Source organism: Montipora capricornis, chromosome 13 (assembly GCF_036669925.1).
Source record: "Montipora capricornis isolate CH-2021 chromosome 13, ASM3666992v2, whole genome shotgun sequence".
Classification (NCBI taxonomy): Eukaryota; Metazoa; Cnidaria; class Anthozoa; order Scleractinia; family Acroporidae; genus Montipora; species Montipora capricornis.
The window spans coordinates 49094014-49108384 of NC_090895.1; the positions used below are offsets into that span (position 1 = coordinate 49094014).

The 14371-nt window shown below is 41.0% G+C and overlaps 3 protein-coding genes across 4 annotated transcripts in view; 2 read left to right on the forward strand and 1 right to left on the reverse strand.

Moving 5' to 3' along the window:
• The window catches only part of LOC138028436 (signal recognition particle subunit SRP68-like), a 22071-nt gene extending 21726 nt beyond the window's left edge, over positions 1–345 (reverse strand). The window contains exon 1 of the mRNA XM_068875976.1: positions 223–345. Coding sequence (XP_068732077.1) covers positions 223–331 — 109 coding nt within the window. The 5' untranslated portion in view covers positions 332–345. The remainder of the gene's footprint in view (positions 1–222) is intronic.
• Positions 346–410: 65 nt separating this feature from the next.
• Positions 411–4445, forward strand: LOC138028996 (protein chibby homolog 1-like). The gene is made up of 3 exons (XM_068876653.1): positions 411–620; positions 1303–1424; positions 2617–4445. Exons 1-3 carry the CDS (start codon positions 434–436, stop codon positions 2704–2706), a joined length of 399 nt encoding a protein of 132 aa, XP_068732754.1. The 5' UTR covers positions 411–433; the 3' UTR covers positions 2707–4445.
• An 8826-nt stretch (positions 4446–13271) lies between these two features.
• Positions 13272–14371, forward strand: part of LOC138028279 (4-aminobutyrate aminotransferase, mitochondrial-like) — a 32240-nt gene continuing 31140 nt past the window's right edge. Inside the window, exon 1 of one of the 2 annotated variants that reach the window (XM_068875756.1) lies at positions 13272–13533. In XM_068875756.1, coding sequence (XP_068731857.1) covers positions 13470–13533 — 64 coding nt within the window. In that variant the 5' untranslated portion in view covers positions 13272–13469. The remainder of the gene's footprint in view (positions 13534–14371) is intronic. The other variant, XM_068875757.1, reaches the window with a different exon arrangement.

The following is a 14371-nucleotide window of genomic DNA, read 5'->3' on the forward strand; positions in this document are numbered from 1 at the left end:
GGCAAAGTTTTATTCACTTTTTTTCAAACTTGAAAATGATCTCAGCGAGGTCGAAACGTCGGAAAATTTTATCGCTAGTTTTTATCTTAAAATGTATTTCGAAGAAACTACTTATTAGGGTTTAATAACCCTATTAAACCTGTAATCAATAGTTAAACCTCATAACATCACAAGCGTAAGACATGAATGGCCATCGAAACACTATGATATTAATAAGGATACTTTCCAGAGTTAATGCAGACTGTTGGAATTCATCTTCTTTTGAAATTTCGTTCAGATTTATTTCCATTTCATCTTCATTGTCCACGCGTTCGCTTTCGAAGTCGGCCATGTTGAAAGGGAAATGAATGTAAGGTATTCTGGGAAATAAAAACTTTGTCAAACCAGTCTTCCACGGCCATTGTCTCCTGGGCGAAACTGCACGACAACAACAATGCCATTTTTCAAAAGGAGTAGCAAACCGCCGAAAAGAAGACTGGATGCAGGAAATGCAACTTTAAGCAAGTCAAATTTGAGCCTTAATGGTACTGGTGAGGTGGGACATTCAGTAAACAACGCTCTTGTTAAACTGAAACTGGGACAGCACGAATTGATGTTCCAAGATGGCGAGTGGATAGCAGGTACCGATGGGAAACCACCACTGTTTTAAAGTTGCGACAAAATAACATCTACCTAGGGGAGGTTTGCTGGTAAGCGGTTTCATGAAAACAAGGGTTTGTTGGGGGTGCTCAGTCTTCCCTGCTAGCGGGAAATGCTTAGTCTCGAGTCCGCATAAAACCAGCATCGGTACTCTTGTTCAGCTGACTTTACCAACATGTTACAACTTGTTGAAAAGTTTTCGCAACGTTGCTTATTTGGGCTTTGACATCCACTCAAAAACTATGACCCCATTTAACCCATTGGCTTGAAGGAGTGGGACTTAATAGATTTTACGCTGTCTAACACCAGACGATTTTACTCGTTAATGGGGGCAGTCCAGTGTCAATGGGTTAAATTAATTAATGCGACCTCCCTTGTCTGCCACCCCCCCCCCTCCCCCCCACGAATTGAGTATAGCGATGTTTCTCGTGACGTCACCCATCGTTGTTAATATGCCCACCAGGACCTAATTGACTGCTGAAACAATGAATTGTCTTGTTCCGTGGTTGGCAAATTTGAATATCAGAAGAAATGTGACATCAATGTTTGTAAACAAGAAATATCGCTATAATTAATACAATAATTTATTTACAGCATACAGGAAAATTAAATTGTTTTTTCAACCTCCCAAGATCTGATTAATATTTGTCACAATTATATCAGAACTAGGCTCACCAAAAAGTGCTAAAGATGGAGCGGAAGTTAACAGATTGCAGAAACATAATATGCAGCTAAGAGAAGAAAACAACTTTTTAAAGTACAAGATTGAAGTCTTGCTTGACATGGTGAGGCTGGAATTATATACATCCTAGTTATGCAACGCTTTCAGGTGACTGTGGAATATCCCACTCGTCACTTGCATTTTCTTGGTATACACATGAGCCTTAGGGCAAGTGTGTATACCAAGAAAATACAAGTGACGAGTGGGATATTTCAAGGTATACCACGAGAAAGGGTTGCACAACTATTTTATATCATGCCATAGAAAATACAGTGGTCAGCAAGGCACGATGGGAAGGTTGGGTGTGATACCATTGAATTGCACTGAAGGGGAAGGTTCAGTGGAATACTGATGAATGTACAATGGCTTTCCTGCATTCCCGATTGGCTGTATTTTCTATGGCATGGTATAATTAACAATTGTTTGCTGAAGGCGAAGTGGTTATCGGTGAATATTCACCGATAATCACTGAGCCTGAGGCGAATAATTGTTTTAGTATAAATACACAGATGATTATTTCAAAAAGGAGAAAAAAAACATTTCAACACGAAATCATCTTCACTTACAGTGGCAAAACAACTTCTGGCAGCCATTTTGTCCGTCAAGGTGATTATCGGCTGATAATCCAAGATAGCGAGCCAATGAGAGCGCGCGATTTTGTATAATCACCTGTGTATTTATACTAAAGAAGAATATAAGTGAAATGCATCTACGGTACCTTTTGTTTTGGAGCAATACCTTTAGATTATGGGTGTACAAGTCCTAAGGGGCTTTTAAAAATAAGCTACATTATTGTTTGACAGTAACCTTCATTTCTTCAGACTCATTAACATTCAAAGGATGGTATAACAAGATGAGGTGTTTTGTTTCACTCCTATTGGTTTTAAATGAAAATTTAGTTACAGAGGAATTTGAATGGCATTGTGCAATTCATGAATGAGAGTGAAGCATGGTATTTGGCTGTACTGTATACCAGTTTGCAAACCACAGTAGTGAGTATGTGTCCAAATACTTGTAAGTTTGTTCTCTCTATCAAAATGTACACTGTACCAAACTGATCATTCTGTAATGTGGTTTAGGGAATATTAATTAGTCCACTATATTAAACTTTCATTTAATGAACCAGGTATGGGCAATACACTGAGGTAAAGTCTGGTGCACAGAGTTTGCCTTTTCCAGTGGAATCCTCATACATGTATGTATATTTAACCAAGTGAGGGAGCATGTCTTCTTTTTTTTTCCTTTTTTTTTTTAAGATGGCGGCCAGTGCTGCGGACTGCAATGTAATGGACAAAGAGCTTGATGCATTGAAGAGTCAAAAACAAAGTCGCAAAGTGGCAAGATGACATGTACAGTACCGACTTAACCCTAGCCAAGTTAATTTTTTTTTTTGAATGAGGAAAGGCAAAGCATGTATTGTGTTGTAAAAGGCAGTGTACATGTACATGTAATACAAACTTATTCTAAGACTTAATGTACATATCCGTTTTTTTCTTTTTGTATTGAACTTGTATAAATTAGCATAGAAACAATGAAATAAACATTGTGAAAAAATATATATATCTTGAAGATCCATTACCAGGATTCATGCTAAGAAAGAAGTAAAATCGTTCTCTGGTAAAAAGTTTTGAAAAAACTATGAGCTTTCGACAGACTGAACTGCTGCCTTCAACGGATAAAAATGTGTGAAGCCTAAAAGCGAAAGAAATTTAAATATAACGAAAAATTCGCATAAATTAAAGGATAAAAGCATGTACAGTAGTAGAAAGAATGTTAAAAATGCTAAGAAAATTAGTGTTTCTTTAAGAGAATGTGATATTGTCTTGGGAGCGGGCACGAATTATTGTCTGCCCCAACAGTTTTTGCCGTGTGCCATGACTCCAATGTCTTTCTACTCCGGTTGTTTGCTTTGTCTATGATTTTAGAATTGTTAAAGTCAATATCATGATTAAAAGTCCACGGGGGTCATTAAGACCATTTGAGGGGTCACCCAGAAGTCATACCAGCAGAGGGCCTTTGGCTCACACGTTCATACGACGAAACAGATCCTTTTCTGAGGTTAAAACCTCGCTACCGGCCTATTAATTAATCATTTGTCAGAAAGAAGAAATTCCTGTCATCTTTCGAAAAAACAGACACGCATTGCTTACGTGTGGTAGTGAAGTAACACAGCGATTTATTCCATATTGTCAACTGAGCTGCGTGTTGTCTTCCAGGAGATTCAAGTTGTCTTTGCGTAATATGTAGCTCTAACAGTGCACGATATTGTTTTGGTATTGTATATCGTTGTAGTGCCATGGTATAAATCTTGGGTAAATAGCCCCCCTGAGAAGACATGTGGTTACTAGCAAAGTACTAAACCCAGAAAGATTGAAGAAAATAAAAGGGAATCGAGAAACATTGGCTTCTGGGCTGACATGTTGATCATTTTCAAGTTCCCTCACAACTTCATTTAAGCGTGCACTCTGAGCATCAGACAGCTTTGTAATACGAAAGTTCACTGAAGTTAAACCCTATCTGGCGGGGTTAGTATCCGGATGGGTGACCTAAAAAGATATACCCCTTCGTTTTACAGAAGCATTGGACCGAAAATTCTATTTTAACCCTAAAAAATGCGAACTAAGCAAGGTACAGATTTTGTTAGCTTTCTTTATGCAAAACAAATATTCATGCAAAAGTTAATAAATTTTGATACACAGTTTTTAGGAAGAGCAGAAGGAAGTTTCCAGGACGGTTGATCGAGAATAAAATATTTTGCCATCAGCAATAAAATTTACGACATGAAAACAACATTAATCTTGAACCGCGAATATAAAAAGTTACGATCAGTGACAAACATTGTGGGAGAGTTTTGCTACGTTCAATTTTGTTATTTTACATTTGGCTGCACAAATAAATCGCAAAATCGAAAGTGACATCGAATTCAGCGGGCGCCGTGATCAAGTTACCGCGGCATGTTTACTCGCGAAACAGTGAAGCATCTGTGTCAAATGATGGCAAGATACCGGGTTTTTGTTTTTGTTAGTTTTCTTTTTTTTTCAAGTGTTATAAAGTTTGACAATAAATGTGCGAATAAACACAAAGATCACAATCGCCCAACTCTTGAGGTTGACCATTGTTTCTACAAAGTCAAAAATTTACTCTCCAAGACAAGGTTATTTATCACCAGGTAATTCCATCGTTTTGGGAATAGCAGCTTCTTTATTTATTATTCATCAGTGTCACACCTTTTTGCCGATTTTGGCGCTCATTTTGTTGAAACTCAAACACGCTTCCAACAGATCTGTTTATTTTCGTGACTTATGCGCTGCTTACAGTGCATTACAACAAAAATCCCCCCTTATCATATTTCAACACACATATGCAAATTTGTTATGCTCGAAAATTAAACACCATGACAAAATTTCACAAAACATGGAAATCTCACAAAAATCTTTTCCAGCGAAACAATTATTGAAACAAACAACATATTTGCTATTAGAGGCAAAAAACCCTTCCTATTTCAATTGCGTGCACACAATCGGTGTCGCAAAGCATATGCAATTAAATAAATTGCGGACAGTTAACATCAAACCCTTTTCGAAAGAACCTTGACCGTAAATAATAAAGCACAAAAGAGACAACAAGCTTTCATTCAAATAATTTTTCACTGTCACATTTCCAATTTTTTTATCTTTGCAGAGTTGAGTACAAAAGAAATGTTACTTGCCAGACAACTTAGATTTGACTTCAGTAAACACTGTGAGACAGACAGATCACAGATCCAATTAAGGAGTTCGATTTCTTCAGGCTGTCTTTGTTGAACCCATAAGTTACCAGAGAAATTTCCATTTGGTTTCAGTGTTGTACATAACACCACCTTGGCGAAATATTAGAAGTACAGCTCACTTTGATTTCGGCTCGACGGGCGAAAGATTGCTGTCGAAGTCCATCATTCGTCGCCTTTAAGATTCCAGTTCTTAATGTTTCACCGCCTGTCTTAACGTTCCATTCTTGAGCTCCATATGGATATAACGCCATGGGCGTTACAATGACTTTCGACGCCATTGCAGGTTAATTAAATGTCCTCCTGTGTGCACCAGAGAAATCTACGCATTACCCTACAAACCTAACAAAATACGCACAGAAGACTCTATGCACCGCTTAGCAGGGGAGTGACAGGCAAGACTTTTACCGACACGAAAAAAATATAAAAAAATAGAAAACTAAAAATAAAAAAACCACGAAATGAGACCCAGATTCCGACTGGGTTTGGCAATCCAGTAATTAATAGTCATTATGAGTTGAAGTTGAATTGAGTTGAAAGTTGAAGTTGAAAGTTTATTATTAAATCACATTGCAGCGGCTGAGCCAGCTGAAAAACGTATTATTTACAATCTTCTTACTTAAAAACACTACATTACAATATTACTAAAATACAAAAATGATATGATGAAATGATTAATTAATTTTTAACCCTTTGACGTCCAAATCGGCCAACACCGGCCAGACTTGATATTTTACTCTGTCTAACGCCAGACGATTTTACTTGTCAATGGCGTGTGACACACCCCTCGTTTGTGCCATACGTTCTGGTTGCAAAGCGAGCAGCACGTCTTTGAATCGTTTCGAGACAGTCGAAAGGAAAGGAAAGTGTATAGTAGATATGGTGTATAGTCGATCCAGCGCTGGAGCACTAATTGGGGACACCGTAAACTGAAATCAACAATTAACGCAAATAAAGTCAAATGTTGGTTTTGGGGGAGAGGGGAAAACCGGAGTACCCGGAGAAAAACCTCTCGGGGCAGAGTAGAGAACCAACAAACTCAGCCCACACGACGCCGGGTCTGGGAATCAAACCCGGGCCACATTGGTGGGAGGCGAGGGCTCTCACTACTGTGCCATCCCTGCACACAACTATCGACTTGGTATTTTTGGTAAGGATCCCAGGCTGCCCTGGCATATTCAAGTGTTGGTCTAACAAGGGAGGTGTAAGTGCGGCTTGTCATTCCTTCTGGGCACGATTGCAAAGCCCAGAGCATCGTTTGCTTTGTTTTTAACATTCGTAACGTGCACTTTCTAATTTAACGTTTCCGTAAGTCTAGTGACACCAAGATATGGGTGTGACAAATTGTATAGTTACACATGATTGAATGCCTTAACCGATGAATCCTTAGAACAAAGTAGGGTCTTCTTGGGGCGTCTTGGTTATTGTGAACGAGGCCATATAAAAGGGTGTCGTCGGCAAGCAGCTTATCGGATCTTCTTTTCTTTAGACGTGTTGTGAAACACTGCATGTGATATACGCTGCTTCCAATGTCATTTATATACAACAGGAAACAGAGGGCTCCCAGTACTGTAACTCAAGTTGGGGAATGGTTGATCTGTGCCTGTGTTTTCCTTCCAGGATTACTTGCTGGGTTCTGTTTGTTAGCCAGGACTGTATCCATGCTAGGTTAGTGGCAGCGGATACCATCATAATTCAGCTTTAAAAGTGGGCGATTGTGTGCAACCGACTGGAAAGCTTTGGAGAAACCCAGACTAACTATGTTTGTTTGGTTTCTGTCATTGAGAGAGCGAATTAGCTCTTAGATTGCATTGATAAGGTGAGTCTGACATGACCGGTTTTTCCTCAATCCATGTTGATAGTCTACCCGAATTTTGTGGCCGTCTAAATGTGACATAATTGATAGAAAATTATGTGTTCGAGTAATATTACGCCAATAATCCGACACGGGTTATAGGCAACAAATCGATGATGAAGAGTTACAACATTTAGCGATGCTTCTCTCGTGGCGTTTGGCCCTTTTTTCTATGTTGCTCTGCCGCCTGTCTTTCTCTATCTTGCCGCAGGCGTCAGTTGTAAACCTTCCGCCAGGCCAGCCGGTCTCCTACTATCGCTCTCCACGTATTTAGTGCACCCCACGCTTGAGGATGTCCTTTATGGTGTCCTTATACCTAAGAAGAGGTCGACCGGCTCTTCTTAAACCCTCTGTCAGTTCCCATAGAGAAGTGCCTTTACCGGCCGCTCGTCTGGCATACGCGCAACATGGCCTATCCAACGTAGTTTGTTCCTGATAAGAATTATCTCAGCGCGATCCGGTACCTCATCGTTTGTGATGTAATGATCCCATCTGATCTTAAGAATGGATCTCAAGTGCCTTTGCTGGACTGGTGTGAGAAGCTTGATATGATGACGGTATAGGGTCCAGGTCTCGCTGCCATACATCATTGGCGGGGTGATGCATTGATTGTATACCTTAAGCTTTGTAGCAACTGTCAGGTATCTGCTGTTGAAAACCCTACCCCATCGCACATGATGCAGCCTGAATCCGTGCTGTTAACTGTTCATCTAAATTAAAGTCTTTGGTGACATAACTTAAGAGACGTTTGGAGCGCTCCTCTCTCTTCAACTTGTGTTCATCAACAAAGAAATCAACCTGCTCACCAACACTCATGGTTTTCTGAAACCCATTTTCTTTGAAATGTTGCTGTAGGCAGATAGCAGATGCTAGTAATGCTGTACCATCGTTGGTAAAAATGGCAATATCATTTGCATACTGGGCTTTTCGTATATATTTGGTGAGTGCCTTGTTCTTGATTAAAGCGCCTGTGATCAAATAGGTCACCGTCATATCTGAAACGAACCATGATACTGTAATGTGGACTATTGTTCTTAAAGGCAAGATAGAGCATGATCGCAGTATATGTCCCAAACACAGTGGGAGCTAGCTTGCACCCTTGCTTAACGCCACTGTTTTACTCTATTGGTTTAGAGAGTTCACCGTCTACACACAGTCTAGCATGCACTCCAGAATACAGTGTCTCGATGACTTTGACAAAATTGACGGGATATTGAAGCTTTCCTAGGATCGTGAAACGAAGCTCCCGATTTACACAATGAAAGGCCTTGAAGGCAATAAAGGCGATGTACAAGTTCTGCCGTTGTTATCTACACTTCTCTATCATTTCACGCAAGATGAAGATACCGTCAGCCGTGCTTCTGCCGCTTGTGTAGCCAGACTGAGATTCAGGGTAAACTAACTCTGCTAGCGGCTGAAGGTGTTGCAGTAGTACATCAGCAAATATCTTCCCTACCACACTAAGCAACGACATTCCGCGGTAGTTGCCGCAATCACTGCGGTCGCCCTTTTTGAATAGGATGCAGATGATGGCGTCAATCAGGTCTGATGGCAACTTTGCTGATGTCCAAAACAGATTGAAGATGGTGAGCAGGAATGATAACAGAATACGTCCACCATGAACAAGGACCTCAGGTAATCTACCATCTGGACCCGGACTCTTTGTAAGCTTGGTGTTCTTAAAAGCTGTCTTGACCACTTCCATTTTAATGGGTTCATCAAACTGATGATTGGACACTGTTCAAGTTCATCAAGAAACCTCTCCATGATCTCTTTCCTCTCAGCATTCATTGTGGTGTCTAATTTCAGTGGTAGTTTCGTCCCTCCCTCTTCTCATCTTCCTGAAGATGATTGAACATTTGCATGCGAGAGGTTTGTGATCAATGAAACAGTCTGCTTTAGGATTGATCTTTGTGACGTTGATAAACTTCCTGGCCTATTTGGTGCCAGTGTTTAACTATGGACATTGCCTCAGTCACAATTTTTTTTCTGGCTACAGCCCAGGGTATTCTTGAAGTGGTTTGTTAACTCGGAATATGTCGCAGAATTCCAGCAGCATAAATCCATTAGAATTAATTTTTCCTACTCCATACTTTCCTATAGCAGTCGGCCAAGACTGCCAATCTTTTCCAACGCGAGCGTTGAAACCACCGAGAACAATAATACTGTCCCCTTTAGCTTTAACAATACATTCACCGAGCTTCTTATAAAAGCTCTCTTTTTTCAACTGATGATCGCTGCATGGTGGGAGAATAGACGTTAATTAGGGTGAGATAAGTGTTTTTCTTGAGTGGAATCCGAGCCGTTATTAATCATTTGTTTACAGAAACTGGGTTTATATGGCCAAATTTATTGGAGATGGCAAAGCCAACACCAGTCGTCCCCTTTTCGCCACCGCTCCAGACGATGGTATGACTTCTCTCCTTGATGTTACCCGTACCTGTTCGTCTAACTTCCCTCAATGCACATTCATCTATGCCTGCTTTCTCAAGTTCTCTGCAGATGATTGCCGTGGCACGTTCTACTTGTGTCGCTGTCAGTGGAAGTGCGGACGTTCCGCGCCCTATGGACTTTGCATATTTTCCAACACTGCCATAGATCGTGGGGCGTCGGTTGCCTCGGACGCAGTAGCATTTCCTGTAACTCCTTGAAAACTCATTTCATAAATTGTAAGGCTGTGCCTGAAAATGACGGCTCTAAACGGCACACGATAGTGTCCCTTGGCGAGTATTCCCTGTATTTTGACGGGACAGCGGGGCTGACACGGTCGCAGAAAATACTCCTTGCTTTTTCGCCGGATTAACAAACAGCCGCACTGTCTGATACCAGAGCTGCAGTGGAGTTGACTTGCAGGACTGCCAGTTATCGGATAAGACGCCAGGTTGACAAGTCAGATCCGGCTGGGGGTGCACGAAGGCCGTATCCCCGGCCAAGGGAGGCCAAGGGTGTGCTAACACTTACCCAAGGTGTACACACAGACTAGTGGAGGGAAGGAGGAGCCTTACTTCTCCATTCTAGACCGGCTCCAAGCAAGGTCTAGCCACTGCCCAAGAGTAACTTACATGAAACTGAGGTGAGAGATATCGGTCGTTAATTTGCAGCCGGCCTTCTTGTCGATCGCTATGATGTTTGCCGCATTGCTTGCAGTTGCTTGATACAGAACCAAGGTAAATTGATTGTTGAAAGACGAAACTCAAGAACGGTGCTACGACTGGGGCAGCTACTCTCAAGACTCTTTGTAGTAGTTTTCTTACTCCATCTACGTTTATGACGAAGCTTGGCATATCCGGAATATCACTGTTGTCTAAAATCGGTAGGATGGGACTTCCTGTCGTGAAGACACTGTCGTAGTGGTCATTTAAGATGTTAGCCTTTTCCACTGGATCGATATTGCTCTAAGGAGAAGAATTCCAGATTGATCTTTCAATAGCGCCAAAAACGCCAGTAATCGATGCGCGAAGCACCCCATTTTCCATTGGAAGATTACTTTGAACAGAGTCATAGACCAAATGTTCCATTGTTGATTAGAATAAAAATCAACTTTTCACTATAACGGAGCGTTCTGTTCCTAATTCAGTTTCTTATCATTGATTTGTCCCTCTTGCCGCTACTATTTTTACTCGACGGGGCTGAATCGTATTCTTTTGCATATTTACAGTTCCAGACAAAATGAAAGTTTGACTCCTATGCAGCACACACAAGCCCAAATTTTGGAGATACCTTTGGATTCTCTCCCCCTCAAAACCAAAAGGCAGTTTTCAATACGCAGTTTGCGTAAAAATTTCAAGGGCCTGGCTATTTACCTCTATTTTTAGAATCCAATTAACATTGGTTCACTGTTTGTTTTACTTTATGTAACATGTTTACCATGCCTGCCTCAACAATAAAAAATTTGGTTTTTGCCTCTGTTCAAAACGATCTTCCAGTAAAAAATAGGGTAGGGTGCTTCGTTTTCTTCGAGTTGTGAGTGCGTCGTTTTCGACCTGGGGTGCTTCGTTTTCGCTCTTTTGGGTCCTTCCTGCTTTGTTATTCGTTTTTCGATATACTACCAAAAACACCTAATTCTCTTGGTCATTTGTGGTTTGCGGATTCCAAGAGTAGTGCTATTGTCGGACTCATCAAAGTCAAAGAGGTCGTTGACGTAATTCTTGGTGGCCAATTTCGAGTTCAAGTGAAGCTATGATCTTCTCAGTTATGAACGCAATTTTTGCAATTGCGTAGAGAAGCCTGAAAAATTCAGGACTTCAACGGGGTTTGAACTCGTGACCTCGCAATACCGGTGTGACGCTCAAACGAACTGAGCTATGAAGCCAATGACGTTGGGAGCTGGTCATTTGTGGGTTCTAATGTTCCCGTGAGGAAACATTATATCATTTCATCATTGATTCATTCCTCACGGGAACATTAGAACCCACAAATCCATTAGCTCATGACCAGCTCCCAACGTGAGTTGCTTCATAGCTCAGTTGGTTAGAGCGTCGCACCGGTATCGCGAGGTCACGGGTTCAAACCCCGTTGAAGTCCTGAATTTTTCAGGCTTCTCTACGCAATTGCAAAAATAGCTTCACATGATTTCATATCCACAGTTCATACATGATCCATTTCATATATCATTTCATCATTAATTTTGAGTTCCTTGTGAACTGTTTTGCGTACTTGTCTAAACTTATGCCAATCATGATCACTTTTGGTGCGTCGAGCTGTTTTGTACTGTCGCTGCTTCTGGCGAATGAGGCGCTTTTTACGTGTATTGAGCCACGGTAAGGATTTCTTCCCACTGGCTGATGGTTTTCTGGTGGATCTGTTTCTGGGAGGTGGATAGGAGAGTTGTCTTAAAATCCACCCAGTTTAACTTTACCGTCTTTTTTGATGGGCATATCAAAGGAATGCCCCAGCTAGATCTTGTGAGCGGCTTATCATGTCAGCATTTTTATAGACAAAAATAGATCTCCGGGGGGGGGGGGGGGGTTTGGGTGAAGTAAGCTTAAAACTAGTTTACCTAAATGGTAGAAATGCTGCCGAGGGGAAGGGAGATGTTCAATTATGCTTGCGGTAACTTAACGCCGGTTCGTGCGTGGAATGGAAAATTTTAATGGGTCTTGAGCAGGGACGGTACAAAACGTGGACCCCAAACTGGACCCCCAACTACACTTCCTTCTGGACCCCACGCGAGAGAAGGAAGAAAGCAATACATGGTTTTCACAGTGACGCCATCAAATTCTAAAATCAAAATCGCAAGGTCTTCTGAATTTTTATATTAAGGAGGTTGAAGATGACCCAGAAGTTTTATTTTCCAGTTCCGTGACTTCTTTCGTTTCGAAAATACAGCATTTTGAAAATCCGAATCGTCACCTTGCGTAAGACCATGATACAAAGCTTTTTGGTTGAAAAAAATGTCTGTCCCTATGAATCCCAGCAGTTTGGGCCTTTCAAGTACATTAGGAGAGGTGTTCATACAGATGTATTTTATCTCACGAGCGAAAAGTAAGCGCTTTGATCACAAAGTGAACTTGAGATGTTTTGTTGATTACCAGCCGCCATATTGGTTGGCCAACTTGGCGTCTCCATAAGGTGTTGGACAAAACACTGACCCCCAGTCCATGGAAACCTAGAAAACCTGGAAACCTAGCAAACTCGAAACCTAGATATAGTCCGTCTACGTAACGGCTCCCAAAAGCTTGTTCTTTTACAGGGATTTCTGTACCCCTGTCTGATAGGGTAGAATCTTACGCACTCTGTGATTGGTCATTTGCTGACTTCTATCCGGATTATTTGGCGCAATGGTAAGCGCCTCCTATTGTGCAACTTTTCCATTTTTCCAACACGGAAAAAAACGAAAAGAAATGCCACTTATATACTGACTGATTGTCTATGGCAACTCACTAATTAGATTGCAAAGCAAAAGTTGATGGTACACACTCGTATTTGGTCACGTTTCTTGGAGAAACGGAAAGTCAGTGAGATTCAGGGCTAGACTGGTTTCTAACACTTTGACCAATAGATCTGTACATTACGTTATCCCCATGTGATGTCGTGGTGTTTGGCTTTTCTACGTGACATGTTTGCACTGTATTTGCCCTTTCTACATATCCGACATGACAGTATCAAACCAATAGCTTTGTGACAAGCATGTGGCTAATTTCCATATCTGACTGTGACAACATTCAAGCCATTTGCTGCCATAGGCATCCTCGTTACCATTTCACACAAGAACGTTGATTGTCACCTCCAGCCTCGCTTTTATTCAAAGGGCCTGGTAACTCAGCAGGTCTATTCGTTTGCATTTACTAAAAAAAATTGCCGACATTTTTGTGACCAAGACGCTGTCTGTGAAAGCACAAAGGGCGATCATTTACTTGATAAATATGCCACGCACCGTGATGAAAAAAGGTATCCAACTACACGTTGTTACGTGACCTCCGAGCCATGTGACCTGTGATTGCATCACATTAATGCTCTGCAGACTAATTTAGCGCGGCCGTTGCGAAATGACTTTGCTACGATCATTGCCTTTTTGGAGGAGCTTGCAATGCTCTCATCGCATAGTTCAAGGTAGGTCAATTCTCAGAAATGTATTCACCCCTCTTGATCTTACACGTGTGATATGTTACAGTTATATTGGTCGTTTAGAAAAGTAGTGACAATGCTGGAGGACCTGCATGTTGAAAGGAAAATGTGTCAAAATAAGCTTGTTTTTAAGAAGAACATGGACGAAAGTCAGCTATAAATTAACAATTTTTATGGATCAAAGGCGTCTGGTCATGGTATTAAAAACAACAGAAATTTAAGTGTTTTGTCATTTAATGTTTCATATGTTACTTTCTTGGAAGGGGGGTTTCTAGGTAAGCTTATTCTATCTTTGTTTTCCAGGTTTTCGTTTTCCGTGCTCACATTCGTTTCACGCGTAAGCCCAAATCTTGAAACAAGACTCTTTCATTTGAAAGAGTATCTTTTTCTTTCCAAATCCCCAGGAAATGTTCAAAATCTCACGGCAAAATAACGTGTGACTGCATCCAACCCATAGGCGTACGGGCACGATCCGACTTGGGGGGGCGGTGTCTTTTTTGCCCGACAAAATTACACAGTGCCCGAATGCTTGATTGTTAAAATCCGTTTTTTACTCCCTCAAAATGTATGAAAGTAACATTCGTTTACAATCCTTAAAAGTCATAAAACTGTACGTATTCGAAACATAGAGCTTTTAGAACCTCATATAATCTATGTAGGTCCACTAATAAAAACTTAGAACCTCACATACTCTGTATTAGTCTACTCCATCTAGTATTTAAACTAGCAAAAAAGCTTATTAAAAAAAGGCGCTATTTCTTCCATGGTGTTGTCCAAAAGTGTCAATTATTTTGTCAATACCGTTTGCTATGACTCTATTGCC

Excerpts from the sequence above, each read along its gene's own strand:
- LOC138028996 (XM_068876653.1), top strand. The coding sequence starts at position 434 with ATGCCATTTTTCAAAAGGAGTAGCAAACCGCCGAAAAGAAGACTGGAT. Across the intron at positions 621-1,302 it reads AGATGGCGAGTGGATAGCAG|AACTAGGCTCACCAAAAAGT; the intron begins GTACCGATGGGA and ends CAATTATATCAG. Across the intron at positions 1,425-2,616 it reads TTGAAGTCTTGCTTGACATG|ATGGCGGCCAGTGCTGCGGA; the intron begins GTGAGGCTGGAA and ends TTTTTTTTTAAG.